This window comes from Capricornis sumatraensis, chromosome 5, assembly GCF_032405125.1.
Source record: "Capricornis sumatraensis isolate serow.1 chromosome 5, serow.2, whole genome shotgun sequence".
Taxonomy (NCBI): domain Eukaryota; kingdom Metazoa; phylum Chordata; class Mammalia; order Artiodactyla; family Bovidae; genus Capricornis; species Capricornis sumatraensis.
In genome coordinates, this window is record NC_091073.1 from 62,594,251 (window position 1) to 62,617,148 (window position 22,898).

A 22,898-nucleotide genomic window follows, 5' to 3' on the forward strand; every position below is an offset into this window, starting at 1 on the left:
CACTGTCCATATTGAGGCTTTAAGTATCTTGTGGCAAAGCCCACATGTGAGAGCTTGTAGAAATTTACTCAGACAAAAACTTAGTTTCCCTTAAAAAACTGGGATATTCCCTCCCCTCCTTTGAGGGTTGTGTAAGCTAGCTGCTGAGAGTCACCATGAAGAAGAAAACATACCGGGTGTGTTCTCCACAGCAACCATCTTGGCCCTCAGAGCTGTCATTTTGATGAACCTTCTCTTGTTTCTGGTTCATTGTTTGGAAAGCCTCCTCAATTTCTTTTGGAAAAAAGGAATAAAAGAGGGATGGAAGTAGGGAGGGAGAGATAGAGAGAGGCTGGATGCCAGAAAACCACCCACCGTTTTAGATCTGGTATTACTGTCTTTAAATATCTGCAAAGATGAATATTTACCAGGAGGATAAATGTCACCAGAGTTTTGGCTCAGCCCTAGGTGGGATGGGACCCATCTAGGATCTCACCATTTGCAGGAAAGACAGAGTTTACCATGGCTGAGAGTGGCTGCATCTACCACGGCAGCAGGGCTGGCAATGGCTATTGGAAACCTTCTTGTCCCAAATCCTCTCCTACCAATGGCCCTCTAGGTTGTCTCAGTGCTGTCTGCCCGATGGTCTAAGCATGGTTTAAAACAATGTTAACAACAGTAAAGACTTCTATACCTCTCCCCTCATGTATTTATGCAAACTGTTTTATCTCCTACATAAAAATAGCCTGCAAAACATGAGCTACTAGGGAGAACATCAGTCAACATCCAAGGCATCATCAGTAAGTCACCCTCCACTGTGGTTTATTGTGGATACTGTGAGTTTCTAACTCTCCAAATTATATTCAAGTATTTCATCACCTGCTTAATCAAGCTGCAAAATAAGGAGTTAGGCCACTTCAACTCCAGTGATTTGATTATGTGGTAAAGAGACTGGTGCATAAACATTAATCCTGAGAAATTAATTCATGAAAATTAGCTGGAGATATCCCTAGAGGCCTGTTTTGTGTCTATTTCTGCATAAAATAGTTACAAAAAAATTGAACTACTTATTCAAAGAGTCTAGGGGGGGACTAGAATGATTATGTATGATTCTATAGTTATCTAGAGAGAATTGTGAAGATGCCATGAAGTGACATGAAAATGCATTCTGATTGAAGCTCAGTCTTGAACAGGAAAATTGCTTTGAAATGATTAAAGTTAAAATTGTTGGTTATGAAGGAAAACACTTGTCCTAGAATGAGGCCTTTAGATGAGAGAATCTCATTGGAATCTTGTGTGAAGTACTATGGCTTTCCTTTTCAATGACAAAATATTGGGTTGTATCAACCTATCACATCGTCTCAAATCTGCACCTCAGTGGAAGGTATGGAGGATTAGGATGCTCTAGACAAAAATCTGGCAGGAGATGTCATTGGGTAAAGATCTACCCTCAGGAGAGAGGTCGCCAGCATCCCTGGGAGGCAGCTTAGATGCATTGGCTCAGAGGAAACTTCCCAAGGCGTGACCACAGCCTCTGCTGCCAGGCTCCTTTCTATGTCTGCTCTATTGGGTTGTATTTTTATCCTCTGTTTAAATCTCTCTCTCTTGTCAGACAGTGAGATCCTAGGTGGGGTCCCATCCCACCTAGGACTGAGCCAAAACTCTGGTGACATTTATCCTCTTTGGTAAATATTCATTTTTACAGATATTTAAAGACAGTAATACCAGATCTAAAACCTTGGAGGGCAGATACTTCAGAAATCAGATTGTTTGGATTTTGGGAAGGTAGTGTCAGTGTGCACAAACAGCAACTGAACGATATCTGTACCGTAATGTAACGCTCCCAGGAGAATCTGGGGTAATGTCTATAATCAAGCACATTAATATTTCTGGAGCGAAAATTATGAATAGGCACACTGCAGGGGATAAATAAAGGGTATGATTTTCTAACAGTCTGGGTCAAGTCTGGTTTTTGCTACTAGAGATTACACAACAGTGAATTTTTGGAGCTTGTTGGATTTTGGAATTGCAGATGAGATACTGTCAGCCTGTATTGCATCTTTAGGAAGAGAAGTGTTCTCGTCTAAGGGAACTATTCCCCAACACAAGGACCCCTTCCTCTTGTCATTTCAAGGAGCAAAAAGAGAACAGTGCTGGGTTCTTTTCTGGATGGCGATGTGTCCTCATAACTGGTGCTGCTACTTGGGTGTCTGTGGGAGGGGGCAACGGACGTGGTTCATTCCCCACAAATAAAGCTTTCTCATTGTGCTGCTTCTGCGCCTTCTACTTGCTTCCCCTCTGTTCTTACTTCTCCATTTTTCTAGTTTTCCTTCTCCCCTCATTTACTCTTAAATCTATTTTCTGACTTACCAGTGTAGGTCTTAGGAGTGTTGATATTTTTCTTGTCTGTCTTCTGCATAATTCTTTGGCACATGGCCCTTTTGCCTCTCATTCACCTCAAGAGCCAAAGCGCTGAGTTATTAGTTTGTCTTGGAGTAGATGTCCGTCAGTGCTTGCTTAGAGTGGAAGCAGTCTCCCTGCATGTTTTTGTTTGGAGGACTATGTTTTATCTGCTCAGTGCTGTGTGGATACGCATCTTGGGAATGTGTGCTGAATGACAAGCCACGACTCCTCTCTTTATGACCCTTGTCTACTGCATCAGACAGTGTTAATGAAATGTCAAATCTGTAAATGTTAATCCATGTGTAAGAATCAAGTAGGTTGCAGCATTTCTATCCTTCAGACTCTTAAAAAATATTTTTCATAATAATTTGAAACAGTGTTGTTGCTTATTTTTCCATATGATACTTTTTTGCCTGTCTTTATTTCTAATTGTTTGATTTACTTAGACCATACATCTGCTTGTTTGTTCACATATTCAAGAAAATTCACTTTTCTGCTACCTGATAAGGGAATTATCTTACTCTCCTCAACCTTTCTCTCTTTCTCAGTCTTGTAGGTTATTTGTAAGTAACTGCTTTTAGTGTTGATGTTGTTGTGTAGTACTGATATTACCAGAAACTGGTGACCACAGAGGTAGGCCGAGGAAGGCAAGTCCCTGCACAGTCGGGGCATCCTTCTCTGTGGAGCTGAGTATCACCGACACCCATGAAGGAAGCGATCTTGCTCTGTCTCTTCTCTATGTGAGTAATACACCGCTCTATCCAGTGCTTGATGGCACTGTGTTTTTCTTCATGACTCTGACACCAAGATGTGGTGAGCAAGGGGTCAGATGTCTATTCCTGGTGGCTGGCATTGTGATGAACCCTGCTGTCCTCCATCTAGCTAGAGTCCTTCCAGGGCATTAGTACCTGGTGTACAATGCCCTGCTCCTTCGGGAGCAGTGCACGGGACTCTGCCCTACACTCCCCACCTGCAGCATCAGATTGAACCACAGTACCAAAGAGCCGGCTCCGAGTGCAGTCCCATGTTCCTAGTGGCCTGCTCTCCACGTACCGTCCCATCCCTGGTATTAGCAGCAGTTATTGAGACAACATCCTCTCTTGTGGTGCTCCAGTCCAGCAGCAGCCAAAGTGCTCTGTCAGGGTACCGCTGAGTAGTGTTCCCTGACTGCCACTGTGAGCAGACTGGAGTGGATGCTGTATTCAGGAAAACTGTCATGTGTGGAAGAGGACAACCAACCAGGATTCTGGTCTATTACTCAAAACATCAATGGTACTTATCCCAGGAGAATGAAGACCAGGCATTATAAGTTTCTCTCCTTCCTAATCTTGTTCATTTGTTTTGGAGATAAATGGGGTCACCAGAGGCAATCCAAGCCAATTTTCTTGGCCTGTGTAATATATTTTAAAAGTTTTTAATCTGCAGTAAATATAAACATTTAAAAATCTATGTATTACATATATATGTTTTTAAATTCCATATTGTACCTTTTAAAAATTATTTTGAGACTGCACTGAAGAACTAGATCAAGAACGGTATCACAGTCACTTGGTAGCACTAGTTGATGGCCAGTCCATTGTGGCACGTCGTCTGTGAAGCTCTCATGCCTAAATAATATTGTTTTCCAGAAAACTGTGGCTGTTTCTCTTAAGTTAGGGAATTTCCTCGATGCCCAGATCAGAAAATGTAGCATTTCCAGATTGAAGACTTCTCCTTAATTCACTCATTCAACAAATATTTGTTGCTGACAAGTAGTTCCTAAGCTTGTACAAAACACTGCTCTTTGCAGAAAACCTTTTTGTCAAATAACCTTGGGAGTTCTCATTTCCCATTTCTCTCCTGACCCTGGTTCTGGTTCTGAAAGGAGTTGCATGACCAGTCATTTTCTTTCTTTCTTAGTTTCTTTTCTGTGTTTCCCCCCTGCCCTATCCTGGTAGCTCAACTGGTAAAGAGTCCTCCTGTAGTGCAGGAGACCCTGCTTCCATGCCTGGGTTGGAAAGATCCACTGGAGAAAAGTGATAGGCCACCCACTCCAGTATTCTGGCCTGGAGAGTTCCATGAACTGTATGGTCCATGGGGTTGCAAAGAATCTGGACACAACTGAGCGACTTTCACTTTCACTTTCTTTCTGCCCTATCTCTAGACTGATGTGCTTATGTAGTCCTTGGTCAGCAATGACCAGTACAAAGTAATTGATTTTATTTTTATTATTTTATCGCCGTACTCACAGCTTGTTCTTGCAAGCTCTTACTTCAAGGGAGGGTGTCCGGAAGCCAAAAGCTGGAAGAGTGTTCTGTAAACTGTAGTCCTGTAGTAAGGAGGGAAAGGAACCAGAGTAACACATCATCTCTGCCCCTGGCACTTCAATCAAAATCTGGGCCCATGAAGGCTATGTCTATCAGATGCCAAAATAACTTCTCAGTGGAGCCAAGTCAATCAAAGACAGTCAATTCACTGTAATTTCAGTCCATGTGGTTTCTTGGCATCGTGTGGACCAAACAAACCAATTGACTGATAACACTGATCACTTTCCAACCAGTAATCCCTGTGTTTTCCAGAGAAGGGATTACTAAAGAAGGAGCAGAACTATACAGCGGGTGTTTATAATGATGCCCTGGATACAAAATAAAGTAGAACTTTGGATCTAAAAAATAACAATTTGAGCTTTACCTAACATTTGCTTTATATAGAGAGTGTTAATACTAATATATGTATAGATTATTTTGATATAATTTTATATATTTTATATTTACCTATTATATGGATAATTTTAAATGTGTGAATACAAGTATTTTTGCTGGTGGGGTACACAGTCAAACTTATTTGTTTGTTATTCTAGACCCTTGATTCCCCATCTTGAGGCAACAGAGTTTTGTAAAGGCTCCTTAATACATGTAAATGGACCTATTTTCTCATTCAGTAGATACTAAAAACACAATAATCTGCTAAGGGTTTATAATGTCTTATTTAATATAGTTTGAGTGCTCTATTTTAAAATTTACTGTGAAAGTGAATTCCTGTAGCCTAAGAATATTGTGAATCTATTGGGGGGGACACACCTACACAGGGTCACAAAAGAGCAAAGAGACAGGAACATCGGGTACCAATAAAATATTAGGTTGGTCAGTCAGAGTATTTAAGCTATTGAAAAAAAATTGTCTATGCATAAACGTCTCTCTCTTTAATAACAGACTTTTCCCCCCCATTTTCTCATCCTTTGTTCCCCTATTTTGGGTGAATATTGGGCTTTCTCAAGAACTGGCTTCCAGCAATGTTTCTTTTATTTATGTCTGTATTGGTTTGGTAGGGCTGCCATAATAAAATACCACAGACTGCAGGGCAGAAGCAACGAATTTTCTCATAGTTCTGGAGCCTAGAAGTTCAAGATCATAGTGTTGGAGACTCCGGTTTCTTCCAAGGCCTCTCTCATTGGCATCCTTCTGCTATGTCCCCACATAGTCTTTCCTTTGCCCACATGCAACTCTGTTATCTCTTTGTGTGTCTTAATCTCCTTTTCTTACAAGCATACCATCAGATCGGGTTAGGGCCAAGGCCGTATCTCCAAATACAGTCACATTCTGAGGTGTTTGGGGTTAGAGCTTCGACATAGCAATTTGGGGGAACACAATTCAGTCCATAATGTGCATTTCTTTTTGATAAATCTACTTATTACAGGCAAGTATGTGGGACTCAGCAATATCAAGAAGAAGTGTGATTAGGGTGACCATATCTTGATTTATCCAGGAAGGTCCTGAACAAATTTTTATCCTGACTTAATTTAAAAAGTACCCCCACTGGCTGCCAGAAGTCTCTCATTTGTATGATAAATTATATTCTAATCCTGTTGTAGAGTTCTCAGAGCCTGAGGGCATGTATTAGAGCTTCAGCTTCAAAACCTGTGTGGTTAGACCTAGGTTTCCTCAACTACGAAGCAGAGATAATAATAGTACCTGCATCAGGGTTATTAAGAGCATTAAATGAGGCAGTATGTATGATTCGTTCAGAATTCTGCCCTGAGTATAGTCAGCACTGTGTGTGTGACCCTGAGTAAGCACAGAGGAGATGTTTGTCAGGTGTGACTATATTTGTCAGGTGTAATGGTTAATTTTGTGTGTCAACTTGGCCAGGCCCAAGTGTCCAGATATTTGGTCAAACATCATTCTGGATGTTTCTATGAGAGTCATTTTGGGTGTGATTTACATTTAGATGGCGGACTTTGAAAGCAGGTTGGATAAGTCACACTCACATATTGGAGATCAGTCAGTTGAAGGCCTGAAGAGAACAAAGGGCTAACATTCCCTCAACCAGGGGAGAATTTACCAGCAGATTACCTTTGAACTTCAACTTCAACCCTTTCCTGAGTCCCTAGCCTACTGGTCTTCTGCATCAGATTTTGGACTCACCAACCTCCATAACTGTGTGAGCAAATTTCTTAATTCTGTTTCTATATATACACACATCTTATTAGCTGTTTTTCTGGAGGATCACCCCTAACACAGTATGTGTGGACACCAAAGCTGTACCTGAAAAGAACTTATAATTTTCTTAAGTTTAATATATTTCTGGACTTTTATGCCCTTTTAAATTCACTGTGTTCTTTGCATGTCTATGTACATACCCGTAAAAAAGATCATATGACAAGATAGCTAAGAGAGTGACTAGGCACTTTCTATATTAATCAATCTTTAAAAAACATATATTCTGCATTCACATACCATGTTTGAAAATGATACTGACATTATCCATCTGTGAGAATTTTCACCATTATTTAGAATTATGATGATGAATCATTTTTTTTCAGGAAGTGAGAGTAGTGTCTTTAATAAATGGAATAAAATTATAATAGATTTTGGTAAAATGAAAGATTTAAAAAAAAAAAAAAAACTGAATCACTATGTTAAAACTGAGCTCCAAAACTAGGAAATCAGGCAAATATGTTGGCAAGAGTTCAGCCAAGTTAAAAGACTGGCAGATCAAACCTTAGGAAAAAAGTTAAACAAATTGGAAAAGCAAATAAAGGCTTGAGGAATAACCGAGCAGCAGCTATCAAATCTAAAAAGGGTTACTGTGGAGGGGATGGAGACCAGCTGTTCTCTAGCTTAGCTGAGCCCAGACAAGAACAAAAATAGAAAAGAACGGCAGTGTGGCAGACCATTTAGAGCTAGGCTTCTGCAGTTAATTTGGTTAGAATGGTTACTTAGGATGTTCCAAATACACTTGAAAGTCTTTGGTGTTGGTTAGGTTTACCTTTTCTTGGTGTGAAGCCAAGTCGAAAACCCAGATCTAGAAAACCCAGATTTCTCGTGGGGTTAATCAGGATTGCCTGGGTGTGAGGTAGAGCTTTTGTAAAAAGCACAGGCTCCATTTCTATGAAATGATAGGAATTGGTTTCCAGGATGTGCTGTTAAGAATAAAAGTACCATCAAAAGGGAATGTGCATAACAGTAGCTACCTTCAGTATGAGAAATAGGGAAATAATGTATATGTGTGTGTGTATAAAATATGTACACATTATATAGACATAATAAATATGTACTCATAAAAATATAGACACAGATAAAAACTGATAATAAATATGTACTCATAAAAATATAGATAGACACAGATAGATAAAAACTGATAGATAATAAATATGTACTCAGAAAAATATAGATAGATACAGATAGATTAAAAACTTCTTTTCTCTACTGGAAAAGAAGGATAAGCCAGAAATTAATGAATATAGTTATCCTACTAGAGAGGTAAGGTAGCAGATCCTGGAATTTCTCTGTGTGCATTTTTGTTAGTTTATTAGTTTCCTGTTGCTGCAGTAATAAATCACATGTTTAGTGGCTTAAGACAACACGAGTGTATAATTTTACAGTTCTGGAGGTCAGAAGTCCAAAATGGGTCTCACTGGGCTAAAATTCAGGTGTCAGCAGGGCTGGCTTCATTCTGGAAGCTCTAGGGGATAATTTGTTTGCTTGCCAGCTTGCAAAGTCCACTGCATTCCTTGGCTCATGGCCCTGTTTGACATCTGCATCCTCAAACCTCTCTCTGAATCTGACCCTTCTACCTAGCTGGTCTACACTTAAGACCTTTGTGATTACACATGTCCATGGGCTCATATAGGATAGTCTTCCTATCCTCAGATCAACTGATTAGTAACCTTAATTTCCATTTTGTCCTGAGATATTCCATATTCACCATGTCTGGGGGACCGCTGTGTATACGTCTTTGAAGGTGTGTGGGGGGGCATTATTCTGCATGCCATACCTTATGAATCATTTAAATGTTTATTCACAAATAAAGGTGACTCAAAAAGGATAACAAAAGTGAACTCTAAAATTGAATACAAATAGAAACAAATGGGCTTAACCATATATCAAAAGGAAACATAACTGTATTGGGGAGGAAACAGACTAGATTCAAGCAAGAGTTTTTGAACACAGGACTTTCCCAGTATACTGGAATTATTTTAAAGACCAAAATAATTGCAAAGAAATCTCAATTTTTACTGAATAAATTTGTTGTTGGTATTATTTATAGTGAACTCAAAACTACCTTTTTGTATGTATTGTAGGGTAGTGTAAATGTTGTTATGGGGAGACAGCATTCACTGTGGAATAAGGGAGACAGAAATTTGGAATGCAGGAAGGTGAGAAAGATGCGTGTGGCATGGGGCTATTTATGTCCATCCCCTGAAACGGCATAGATTGACACCACCAGGAGCAGGCAGCACATCTACTTCCTGATCTTGGTTTCTAAACAGCATTCCTTGGTAAAAGAAATCAAAGCCTCCTTAAAGAGATGTCTAATTTCAGATGGAACTGGTTTAAAGTACAAGGGGCTCTTCCCTGATGTCCAGTGGTTAAGAATCTGCCTTGCAATGCAGGAGACATGGGTTAAATCCCTGGTCAGGCAACTGAGATCCCACATGTCCTGGAGCAACTAAGCTCACCTGCTGCAATTACTGAAGCCCACATACCGCAGCCAAGATCCAGCACAGCCAAATAAATAATATATAAACAATAAAATAAAGTTTAAAAAAATAAAGTACAATCGAAAAAGGAAGAGAGTTCCAGAAAAAGATCTATTTCTGCTTTATTGACTATCCTAACGCCTTTGACTGTGCGGATCACAATAAACAACTGTGGAAAATTCTGAGAGAGATGGGAATACCAGACCACCTGACCTGCCTCTTGAGAAACCTGCATGCAGGTCAGGAAGCAGCAGTTAGAACTGGACATGGAACAACAGACTGGTTCCAGATAGGGAAAGGAGTACATCAAGGCTGTATATTGTCACCTGCTTATTTAACTTATATACAGAGTACATCATGAGAAACGCTGGGCTGGATGAAGCATAAGCTGGAGTCAAGATTGCTGGGAGAAATATCAATCACCTCAGATATGCAGATGACACCACCCTTAGGGCAGAAAGTGAAGAACTAAAGAGCCTCTTGATGAAAGTGAAAGAGGAGAGTAAATAAGTTGGCTTAAAGCTCAAGATTCAGAAAACAAAGATCATGGCATCCGGTCCCATCACTTCATGGCAAATAGATGGGGAAACAGTGGCTGACTTTATTTTGGGGGGCTCCAAGATTGCTGAAGATGGTGATTGCACCCATGAAATTAACAGACGCTTAGTCCTTGGAAGGAAAGTTATGACCAACCTAGATGGCATATTCAACAGCAGAGACATTACTTTGCCAACAAAGGTCCGTCTAGTAAAGGCTATGGTTTTTCCATTAGTCATGTATGGATGTGAGAGTTGGACTATAAAGAAAGCTAAGCACAGAAGAATTGATGCTTTTGAACTGTGGTGTTGGATAAACTCTTGAGAGGTTGCAAGGAAATCCAACCAGTCCATCCTAAAGGAAATCAGTCTTGAGTGTTCATTAGAAGGACTAATGTTGAAGCTGAAACTCCAATATTTTGGCCACCTGATGTGAAGAGCTGACTCATTTGAAAAGACCCTGATGTTGGGAAAGATTGAAGGCAGGAGAAAGGGATGGCAGGAGATGAGATGGTTAGATGGCATCACCAATTCAATGGACATGAGTTTGGGTAAATTCCAGGAGCTGGTGATGGACAGGGAGGCCTGGTGTGCTGCAGTTCATGGTGTCGCAAAGAGTCAGACACGACTGAGCGACTGAACTAAAAGCCAGCAATACCTAGTGGGGTCAAAAAGTTACGATGTGCTCAAAGATTCATGGAGACATGTCCAAAAATTAACTTTCACTGGCCCAATGTAGAATATTTGAGTATCAAACAAACCAAAAGGTAGTAAGATTTTAAATTTTAAAAGAGATCTTATATATTAAAATATAGGCATTTGAGGTTGGTAGGGACAGAACTTTTTAAGAGAAAATGGAAACTAATAAATATAAATGAAATAATAAATTTGGAAAGCCACTTTTCTGTAATCATGAATGCAATGTTTCAGGCAGGATAATGGATGTTAAATTTTAGATGGTTTCTAAGTCATCTTCCTTCAGAGAGCAGTGAGATTATATTATTAATTACAAAGGGAAAATTATTAATTTATAAAAGAGAAACCTGATCAATATAACCTTAAATGATCAAATAATAGTGAGGTAAACTGATATTTTGTACCTCCTGATGTGATAAAATGGGAAGGATCATTGTTATCTAGTCGCTGAGATGTGTCCAACTCTTTGTGACCCCATGGACTACAGCCTACCAGGCTCTTCTGTCCATGGAATTGCCCAGGCAAGAATAGTAGAATGGGTTGCCATTTCCTTCTCCAGGGGATCTTCCTGACTCAGGGTTTGAACCTGCATCTCTTGCATTGGCAGATAGATTCTTGACTGCTGAGAGACCTGGGAAGCTCCCAAAGACAGTAAGATTTTGAATTTAAAAAGGAATCTCTTATGTTAAAATATAAGCATTTGAGGTTGGCAGGAACAGCACTTTTTAAAGGAAGAATGGAAACTAGTAAAAGTGAAAGAAATAACAAAATTGGAAAACTACTCTTTTATAATCCCCCATGTAATAATTGTTTCAGACAGCCTAATCAGTGGCTGTTCAAATTATTTTAGATGCTTTAGAAACCATCTTCCTTCAGAGAGCAGTGAGATATGTTATTAACATATGGGGTATTTACATGTTTCAAAATATCATCCCCTCAATTACTTTTTAGTTACAAAAGGAAAATGACTGATTTACAATAGAGAAACCTGATCAACATCACCTTAATCAAATGATCAAACTTCACATGACAACAATGGGATGAACTAATATTTTGTGCCTCCTGAGGTGATAAAATGGGATGGGTACAATACCAGTTATATGATATTCTTGCCAAGAACACTTCATTTGACTCTAAGCAGGAGGGGAAAAATTGGGCAATTACAGATGTAGGACCTCAAGATTAACCCAAATGTAAATTGCAGCAACACAGGGACAATCGTGATGCAATTTGTGACCCTCAATTAAGAATTCTAAAAATAGAAGCGCTTTAAAAGACATTATTTGGACAGTTAAAAATTGTATATGGACTGTATATTAAGTAATTTTATATCAATATTAAATACCTTGCATAAAAGTGTTCCTGTAGGAAAGAGTCTTCTTAGGATATATATGTTGAAGTATTTGGGGATAAATTCAGCATGGTGACAACTTCAAGTGATTCAGGGAAAAGTATATGTGTACAAATACATATACAGACATAATGAGAGGGGAATGAAGGCAGCAAAATGTAAATAACTGGTAAATTTTGGTGACTAGAACTGTTTTTTACACAAATTTTTTTAATTTTCTGTAGGTTTGATTTTTAAAGTAGCAACTTGAAGAAAAATTCCTTTATCGGGCCCATGGGCTTCTTGTTTCCCTTTGGGCTTCTTGTTTCCCTTTGGGCTGATTTAGTTTATATTTCAAGTTGTTGTGAATGTTTTCTTTTTTTTTTTTTTAATGTTTGTGGTGATCTCTTTGGAAGTGTCTCCCTTGACTTTCACATCTGAATCTCTGGGCAATGTGATTCTTCAAATGCATATAAACAGAACTTTAATGAAAGGAATGTTGTATGTCAATCACTGTGGCGTTCCAATTTATAGGAAAAACATTTGAAAATAAAATGGACACATAGTTACCTGGTTTAGTGATGATACTCAATATGAGTGTGTTTTATAATTTTCTACCTCCCTTAAAATATTACTTGATAGCTGATTCCCACTAGCTGTTTTACACATGGTAGTTATATATGTCAGTCAAGCCTAATCTCCTAATTCCATCCACCCTCACCTTCCCTCCCTGGGTCCAAATATCCATTCTCTACTTTTGCAACTCATCCCTGCCCTGAAAATAGGTTCATCTGTACCATTTTCTAGGTTCCACATACATGCATTAATATATGATAATTGTTTTTCTCTTTCAGACTTTACTCTGTATGACAGACTCTAGGTTCATCTACATCTCTTCAACAAATGATCCAGTTTTGTTCCTTTCTGTGGCTGAGTAATATTCCACTGTAGATGGGGAATGTGGGAGGGGCCCAAGAGGGAGGAGATATAAATATACATATAGCCGACTCACTTCCTTGCACAGCAGAAACTAACACAAAATTGTAAAGCAATTATATTGCAATACTTGATGGCTTCCCTGGTGGCTCAGGTGGTAAAGAATCTGCCTGCAATGCAGGAGACCTGGCTTTGATCCCTGGGTCAGGAAAATCCCATGGAGAAGGGCATGGCAACCCACTCCAGTATTCTTGCCTAGGAAATCCCATGGACAGAGTGGCTTGCTGGGCTACAGTCCATGGGATTGCAAAGAGTTGGATGTGACTGAGCAACTAACACTTTGATTTTGATTTTTGATAGCACCAACAAAGGATACAGATTTCCATGCCCTCCCTCAGACCTGTGAAGGGTAATCTCTGAGCATAGGGCCTAGATCTGCATTTTCATCAGATTTGCCACAGTCTTTTGAGCACTGAAGTTCATGTCCCTGACACATCTTTAAGGGCCTCCTCCCGCTCAGGACTCAGTCTTACAACCTCTAGGGAAAGCTCCCTTCCCTTGCCTCCTCTTCCACCCTGGATCATCCTGCAGTGATCTTCATAGATTTTCCTCCACTTATGATGGGGTTATGCCCTGAGAAAGGACTTCCCTGGTGGCTCAGACGGTAAAGTGTCTTTCTACAATGTGGGAGACCCAAGTTCGATCCCTGGGTTGGGAAGATCCCCTGGAGAAGGAAATGGCAATCCACTCCAGTACTATTGTCTGGAAAATCCCATGGACAGAGGAGCCTGGTAGGCTACAGTCCATGGGGTTGCAAAGAGTCGGACATGACTGAGCGACATCATTTTCACTTTCACTATGCCCTGAGAAGCCATTGAAGATTAAAAACATTTTAGGTAAAAAATACTGCACTTAATTCATCTAACCTATATTAAACATGCTCAGAACATTAAAGATTAGCCTACAGTTGGAAAAATTGACTAACAAAAAGCCTATTTTGTAATAAAGTACTGAATATCTCATGGAAGGTATTGAATACTGTACCGAAAGTGAAAAACAGAATGATTGTAAGTGTATCGGTTGTTTATCCTTGTGATTGTTTGGCCCAAAGGCACTGCCCAGCGTTAGAAGAGAGTATCAGTATCATATTGTATATTGCTAGCCTGAGAAAAATCAAAATTGGAAGTATTGTTTCTACTGAACACATCTCACTTTCACACCATCATAAAGTCAAAAAATCCTGAGTCAAACTATCATCAGTTGAGGACCATATACTGGATTTTTTCACCTTGTTTTCCACCTCTCTCCGTAAGCACTAAATTCACATTGTTCTGTATACTGTCTGTGGAAGTACCTTACGCAGTCTCACACCTAACTCCTGCTACTCATCCAGTAGGTGGGACAGTATTTCATTTTTTTTTTTTAACAAAATATAGATTTTTTTTAAGGGTATCTCTGTTTCCCCTCCCCGCCCGACCCCCCCAAAAAAGTCTCTCTGAGATACTGGGAGTTCTGGCAGAAACTCTGAGAATGTAAACCAGATTCATACTCACTGAGGTTTTCAGCTTCTAAAACAGGACTATTAAGCCCTAAAGCCAGCTTCCGTGGCTTGGTAGCTATGTGACTTAAAAAAATGGCAGGCTGCTCCAGTATTCTCTTATGCAAAAAAGGGGATAATATCAGTACCTACCTCAAATGGTTGTATTAAAGGTATTTACATATACAAAGAACCTAGAAAAATCCCAATAAGTGTTTATTCTCTTAATCATCATCTTCCCATGGAATATCAGACCTGGATCAAATTCTGCTTTCAAGATGTTAATGATGATCCTATATAAAAAAATATCTTTCTTGCTTTCTTTGTGTCTCTTGTGGGTTCAGGTTTCCCTAGGACTCCTGCATGCCCATGCTACACATATCCTGTGGCCTCCAGAACGCTGGCAGAAATTAGAGTCTGTTCTTCCTCCAGAGCGCTTGCTGGTTCAGAGTGAAGAGGACTGCCTGCAAGGATCCCCCTAAGCTGCTGCCCTGGAGAAACACCACTACCACCAATCACAGGAAGTGGGATGGAGAAGAACAGCAGCGAAAAGGGCAAAGCTTCTTGCTTCTTGCAAGAAATATTTCTATCACATTAAGATGATCTGTATTATTAGAGAGAGTTTTAAAATATTAAACAGTATTAAATAGCACCTGATTTTATGTTAAATTGTAATACCGTGTTTAATGTCCCCAAAATGCAGACTTTGGGAAATATGAAAATTTTATTCCCAAATGTCTCAAAGGGGATACATTTTGGATTTTTATGCATACATGTTCCATTCATTGTTAGATTTTGATTTTGGAGCTTTCTGCTGGAAGAATATGAAAAGTAATATTTGATAAAAGTAGCTTCATTTACTCTTAAGATGGAACATGAAGAAACATTATACACATAGTGATAGGAATTACATTATAATTGACAGTATCTACAATGCAGTGACTGCCAGTTAGGAAGAACAGAAAACTATGATGCAGAAATAAAACATTGATTTGTTCAGGTACTGTTTCGAGTGTTTATCATTAAACTGGTAACAGTCCATTAACAAGGAATATATTCTTTCTTTTGGAAGAAAAGAATTAAAATATTGGGGAACCAGGTCTCTCAGTATTTTTACACAACCAAATCTTTCTTACTGGCCCACTTTTATTCCAGAATTTCTCAGTGATCTCCTGCCTATTCACACTGATGAGTAAACTTATTTTTCAATATTTGGCCACTATTTGATAAAATGTTCTGAGTGAAATGGAAAAATCACTTCAACCAAGTCTGATTTTTTTTTTCCCTCCTAGTGATTTTTCAGTGCTCCTGTCTATAGTTCTGAAATCACCTACTAAACAGGGGGGGCAATACTGACAGATTTTATAATTGTATAGCTAAGAAGGTAGATTCTCTGTATGCAAGCCTGCTTTTCTGAAACTTTTTTTTTTTTTCCCTCCCATTGGTTGGAGGTTTGTGTTTATGCAAACTACATCTCTAGATCAATCTCCTCTGTATGGCTGGTCTCATTTTCTTTTGTTTCATCAGCAGATAAGATACCAAACAAGAATTAACCATCTTGCAAATGTGGATACAGACTCATTATTAGTGAGCAGAAACAGAGCAACCACAAAAAACATATGCATATTGAGAGCATATGTTACTAATAATAATTCATTAGAATCATAATAGCTAGTTCAACACACATCAGTGACTACTTATACACTAAGATTGGTCAAAATTATCATTTAAAAAAGACCTGCTTAATATCTCTTGATGAATCTATATTATCCTTATGAGTTCTTCTTTTCTACTTCCCTCTCTTCCCCAACTTAAGCTTCACGCTCTGGCCTTTAACTGCAAATTACCAAATTCTCATTGCTATTTCCAGGCTTGTAACTTTTTCCCCTTGGTAAAGTGCATCCCCTAGGATTATATGTAAAATATTGAGTGCATAAAAGTACTAACTCTTTAGTTGCTAGAGCATAGGAAAGTCCAGGGACTATGGAAGATGATAGGACTGGGGGAGATAATGAAGTGAGACAGAGAACAAATAAAGGGGTACCTGGATTAACTGCTATGGTTTCCTTGGTGGCTCAGATGGTAAAGTGTCTGCCTGCAATGTGGGAGACCTGGGTTTGATCCCTGGTTGAGAAGATCCCCTGGAGAAGGAAATGGCAAACCACTCTGGTACTCTTGCTGGACGATTCCATGGATGGAGGAGCCTGGTAGGCTACAGTCCATGGGGGCGCAGAGAGTCGTACACAACTGAGCGACCACTTTCACTTTTCACTTTATCCTGCTATGGAAGAATTTGGTATTTTAACAGTTCAGTAAACTGTCTGTCAGCCTTATTACCTCATTGACTGACTGTATCTTCCTATTCCAACTACTAATTCAATATTGTAAGTATTCAGACAGGAGACAAATGTTCCTCCTATTTGCTTTTGTATTCTCAAACCAACCGAGTTAATATGTGATGCTTGTTGAACAACTCAGCTCATAAGCTACCTCCTCAAAGATGCAACTCCTGTCAGAGATTATAACTGTGTTACCTAGTATGTACTTTCATGAGCCCATCAATCACTCTAAATATTAAGAAAGAGTTATTAACTGTCCACCACTCCCAGGGCACAGCAAGAAGTCATAGACCCAGGAGCCCAGTCTTTCTGTGAAAGAGGCCTAGTAGCTTATATTCATAGCTATGATCCAAGGGGCAGGCTTCTAATTAAACACAAGTCTAAGAGGTGAGTGTAATCCTTTCCAGAGGCCTCAGAGGGCAGGCACTCTCCTTGCGCTCTCCGTCTGTTACGTTCCAGAGCACTAGTATCTCCCAGAGAAGAACCTTACGCATGTCTGGTGCCCTTGATTTTTGTGACTGCCACTCGTGGGACACCCTTTGATCACCTGACTCTGATGGCCGGCAGTGCTAGCATTCATGTGTCCCACAGAACTAACAATTGGAGAGTCACTTCTTGGCTGATTGTCACCCCCGGGCAAGGCACAGATAGGTGCCTAAAACAGATGCCCACACTTTCTTGGGAAAGTGGCCTGTTTGCTTGACCTGGAACTTTGGTCTGAGGGGCAGGGGTCTGGTTTGGCACACATCTAGGGGCCTTCTGAGGTAAGGACCCCAGGATGGAGGTGGGTGGATACCTTACCTGTGCTCTCCCTCTGCCTCATTCCAGGTTGCCGACATCTTCCAGAAGAAAGCTTGCATGACACTCTGATTTTTGGGACTACCACACAAGAGACCTCTCTAGATTGCATGACTCTGGAGAACAGTAAAATTTACACTTGTGATCTCATAGGACTATATGCATTTACATACTTTAAAAGTTGCTGCATGAAGGCCTAGCTTCCAAACCACTTGAATCTAGGTGCTGACTGAGATCCTCCCCTCCACTGACAGGTCTTGGCACATCCTCAGCTAGCAAGAGCCGCTAAATATAAGACAGAATTCAGGGACAATCATCACAAAGGATTGAGAAACAACCAAGCACTAAGGCAGAGCAGAAAAATAAGGTTTACCTCCTTAACATGGCTACTCCTTTAAGACTGGCAGAGATGGTTGTTTTATTTAGTGCATAGAAACCAACATGGAGAGTCAAGGAAAATGAAGAAATAGGAATATATTCCAAATGAAAGAACAAAATAAAACCTGAGAAAAAGTCGATAATGAAACAGATAAATAATTTACCTTAAAAAGTTTTCAAAATAGTGGTAACAAGGATGGTCACCAAACATGGGAGAATAAATGACCACAGAACTTCAACAAAGAGGCAGAACATATAAGAAAGTAAAGCAAAGAGAAGTCACAGAGCTAAATACAATAACTGAACTGAAAACTATACTAGAGGGAGTCAATAGCAGACCAGACAGATCAAACAGAAGAAAGAATCAATGGAATTGAAAACAGAGCAGTGGAACTCACACAATCAGAGCAGCAAAAAGAATAAAGAATGAAAAAGTGTGAAGATAGTTGAAAGGGATTATGGAACAACATCAAGCAGACCAGTGTTTACATTATAGGGATTCTATAGATGACTTATTTGGACAATGGCTGAAAATTTTCCAAACCTGAGGAAGGAGACAGACACCCAGATGCAGGAAACCTAGAAGTTCCAAAAAAGATGAACCTCAAGAGACCAAAACATGGTATAATTAAACTGTCAAAAGTAAAGACAAGAAGAAAATGAAAGCAGCAAGAGATAAACAACATGGTATACAAGGGAAATCCTGTAAGATTGTTGGCAGGTTTTTCAACAGAAACTTCATAGGCTAGAAGGATGTGACGCAGTATACTTGAAATCCTGAAAGAAAACAAACAAAAACTTCCAACCAAGAATATTCTACCTGGCAAAGTTGTTGAAGGAGTGGGAAAGAGTTTTCCAGACAAGCAAAAAGTAAAGGAGCTCATCAGCACTAAACCAACTTTACAAGAAAAGTTAAAGAGAATTCTTTAATCTAAAATGAAATGGTACTAATTAGTAACAGGAAAACATGAAAGTATAAATCTCATGAGTGAAGTTAAATATATAGTAAAATTCAGAATAATCTAATGTACAGGTGGTAGATAAATAATTTAGAAAGCTAGTATGAAGGTTAAAAGACAATGCTAAGAAAAATAACTATTAGCTACAATAATTAAAGGATACTCAAGATTAAAAAAGAATTGATGCTTGTGAATTGTAATGCTAGAGAAGACTCTTGAGAGTCCCATGGATTACAAGGAGTTCAAACCAGGCAATCCTAAAGGAAATCAACCCTGAATGTCCATTGGAAGGACTGACACTGAAGATGAAGCTCCAATACTTTGGCCACCTGATAATACAAAAAGCCAACTCATTGGAAAAGACCCTGATGCTGGGAAAGATTGAAGGCAAGAGGAGAAGAGGGCAGCAGAGGATGAGATGGTTAGATGGCATCACTCAACGGACATGAATTTGAGCAAACTCCAGAAGATAATGAAGGACAAGGAAGCCTGGCAGGCTGCAGTCCATGGGGTCACAAAGAGTCAGACATGATTTAGCAACTGAACAATAACAATGAGATTGTTTATATTATCTAAATAAAATGTCTATACATCCAAAGCAATCTATAGATTTACTGCAATCCCTATGAAAGGTGCATGAATGACATTTTTCACAGAACTAGAACAAATACTGCCAAGATGTGAAACCACAAAAAATTCTGAATTGTCAAAGCAATCATGAGAACAAAGAACAAAGCTGGAAGTTTCACACTTCCTGACTTCACATTCTACTCAAAGCTATACATCAAAACAGTATGGTACCAGCACAAGAAGAGACACAATAGAAATCCCAGAAATAAATCTATGCCCTTATGGTCAATTGATCTATGACAAAGGAGGCAAGAATATGCAATAGAGAAAAGACAATCTCTTCAATAAGCAGTACTGGGAAAACTGGACGCTTATATGTAGATTGAAATTAGAATATTTCTCCTACCAAATGTCAATGGCATTTCTCACAGAAATATACCAATCCTAAAATTTACATAGAACCACAAAAGACACTGAATATCCAAAAGCAATCTTGGGAAAGTACAAAACTTAAGCCACCATCTTCCTTGACTTCAAATACTGGGTTGACCAAAAAGATCATTTGGGTACTTCCAAACTATCTTACAGAAAAGCCCAAATAAACTTTTTGGCCAACCCAATACATTATAAGGAGAGAGAATACAGCAAGGATATAAGAAAGCATTCTCAAGTGAACAATGCAAAGAAATAGAGGAAAACAATAGAATGGGAAAGACTAAAGATCTTGTCAGGAAAACTAGAGATACCAAGGGAACATTTCATGCAAGCACGGGCACACTAAAGGACAGAAATGGTATGGACCTAACAGAAGCAGAAGATATTAAGAAGAGGTGGCAAGAATACACAGAAGAACTATACAGAAGAGATCTTAATGACCTAGATAACCATGATGATCACTCACCTAGAGCCAGACATCTTACAGTACAAAGTCAAGTGGGCCTTAGAAAGCATCACTATGAACCAAACTAGTGGGAGTGATAGAATTCCAGCTGAGTTATTTCAAATCCTAAAAGATGATGCTGTTAAAGTGCTGCACTCAATATGCCAACAAATTTGGAAAACTCAGCAGTGGCCACAGGACTGGAAAAGGTCAGTTTTCATTCTAATCCCAAAGAAGAGCAGTGCCAAAGAATTTTCAAACTACTGCACAATTGCACTCATCTCACATGCTAGCGAGGTAATGCTCAAAAATCTCCAAGCTAGGCTTCATGAGTATGTGCACTAAGAACTTCCAGATATTCAAGCTGGATTTAGAAAAGACAGAGGAACCAGAGATCAAATTGCCAACATCCACTGGATCATAGAAAAAACAAGGGAATTCCAGAAATAATCTACTTCTGCTTCATTGACTATGTTAAAATCTTTGACTGTGTGGATTACAACAAGCTGTGGAAAATTCTTAAAGAGAGATGAATACCAGACCACCTTACCTGCCTCCCAAGAAACCTGTATGCAAGTGAAGAAGCAAGACATGTTAGAACCAGACATGAAACAATGGACTGGTTCAAAATTGTGAAAGGAGTATGTCGAAGCTGTATATTGTCACCTTGCTTATTTAATTTCTGTAAGAGCACATCATGCGAAATGCTGGGCTGGATGATGCACAACCTGGAATCAAGATTGCTGGGAGAAATATCAATAGCCTCAGATATGCAGATGCTGCTGCTGCAGCTAAGTTGCTTCATCGTGTCCGACTCTGTGCCACCCCATAGATGGCAGCCCACCGGGCTCCCCTGTCCCTGGGATTCTCCAGGCAAGAACACTGGAGTGGGTTGCCATTTCCTTCTCCAATGCATGAAAGTGAAAAGTGAAAGTGAAGTCGCTCAGCCGTGTCCGACTCTTAGCGACCCCATGGACTACAGCCTACCAGGCTCCTCCATCCATGGGGTTTCCAGGCAAGAGTACTGGAGTGGGGTGCCATTGCCTTCTCTGGATATGTAGATGACACTACTCTAATGGCAGAAAGTGAAGAACTAAATAACCTCTTGATGAAAGAGGAGAGTGACAAACCTGGCTTAAAACTCAGCATTCAAAAACCTAAAATCATGGCATCTGGTCCCGTCTTTTCATGGCAAATAGGTGGGGAAACAATAGAAACAGTGACAGATTTTATTTCCTTGGGCTCCAAAATCACCATGGATGGTGACTACAGGCATAAAATTAAAAGATGCTTGCTCCTTGGAAAAAAGCAATGACAAACCTAGATGATATATTAAAAAGCAGAGCTATCACAATGGTCTGTATAGTCAAAGCTATGATTTTCCCAGTAGTCATGTATGGATGTGAGAGCTGGACCATAAAGAAGGCTGAGCACCAAAGAATTGATGCTTTCAAACTGAGGTGCTAGAGAAGACTTTTGAGAGTCCCTTGGACAGGAAGATCAAACCAATCGATCCTAAAGGAAATCAACCTTGACTCTTCACTGGAAGGGCTGATGCTGAAACTGCAATACTCTGGCCACCTGATACAAAGAGCTGACTCATTGGAAAAGACCCTGATGCTGGAAAAGACTGAAGGCAGGAAGAGAAGGGGGCATCAGAGGATGAGATTTTTGGATGGCATCTTTAATTCAATGGATATGAGTTTGAGAAAACTCCAAGTGATAGTGAAGGACAGGGAATCCTGGCATCCTGCAGTCCATGGGGTCACAAAGAGCTGGACATACTGAGTAACCAAACAACAAATATACTACAAACTGTAGTAATCAAAGCAGAATGGTCCTGGCATAGAAACAGACACATACATCAAAGGAACAAAATGGCCAAGAAATAAATCCATGCCCATGTCGTCAATTAGTTTATGACCAAAGACCAAGGATATACAATAGGGAAAGGACAGTTTTTCAATAAATGTTAGGAAAAGTGGACAGCCACAGGAAAAAGAATGAATCTGGACCACCATCTTCCACCATACACAAAAAATGTCTCAAAATTGATTAAAAATTTGGACACCTGAAATCATTAGCTCCCAGAAGAAAACATAGGTGGTAAGCTCCTTGACATTGGTCTTGGTGATGATTTTTTGGGATTGACACCAAAAGCAAAAGCAAACAAAGCAAAATAAGCATGTAGGACTACATTAAACTAAAAGCTACTGCACAGCAAAGGAGACTTATCAGCAAAATCAACTTACCAAATGGGATGAAACATTGGCAAATCATATATCTTGTTAGGGCTTAATGTCCAGACATATACAAAAAAACTCCTCATGGGGGTGGTCCTAAAATGGCAGAGGAATAGGACAGGGAGACCACTTTCTCCCCCACAAATTCATCAAAAGAACATTTAAATGCTGAGTAAAAAAAGAGACAAAAGAGGTAGGGATGGAGCTCCATCCTAGGAAGGGAGTCTTAAAAAGAGAGAAGTTTCCAAACACCAGGAAGCACTCTCACTGCCGAGTCTGTGGCGAGCCTTGGAAGCACAGAGGGCAACATAACCAGGAGGAAAAATAAATAAATAATTAAACCCCACAGATTA

General features: G+C 39.5%; 1 protein-coding gene across 1 annotated transcript in view; it reads left to right on the forward strand.

The window, feature by feature from the left end:
• IMMP2L (inner mitochondrial membrane peptidase subunit 2) overlaps nucleotides 1-15,121 on the forward strand; it is a 950,351-nt gene extending 935,230 nt beyond the window's left edge. Inside the window, exon 6 of the mRNA XM_068973196.1 lies at nucleotides 14,723-15,121. Within this exon, the coding sequence (XP_068829297.1) occupies nucleotides 14,723-14,860 (138 nt within the window). The 3' untranslated portion in view covers nucleotides 14,861-15,121. The remainder of the gene's footprint in view (nucleotides 1-14,722) is intronic.
• Nucleotides 15,122-22,898: the final 7,777 nt, after the last annotated feature.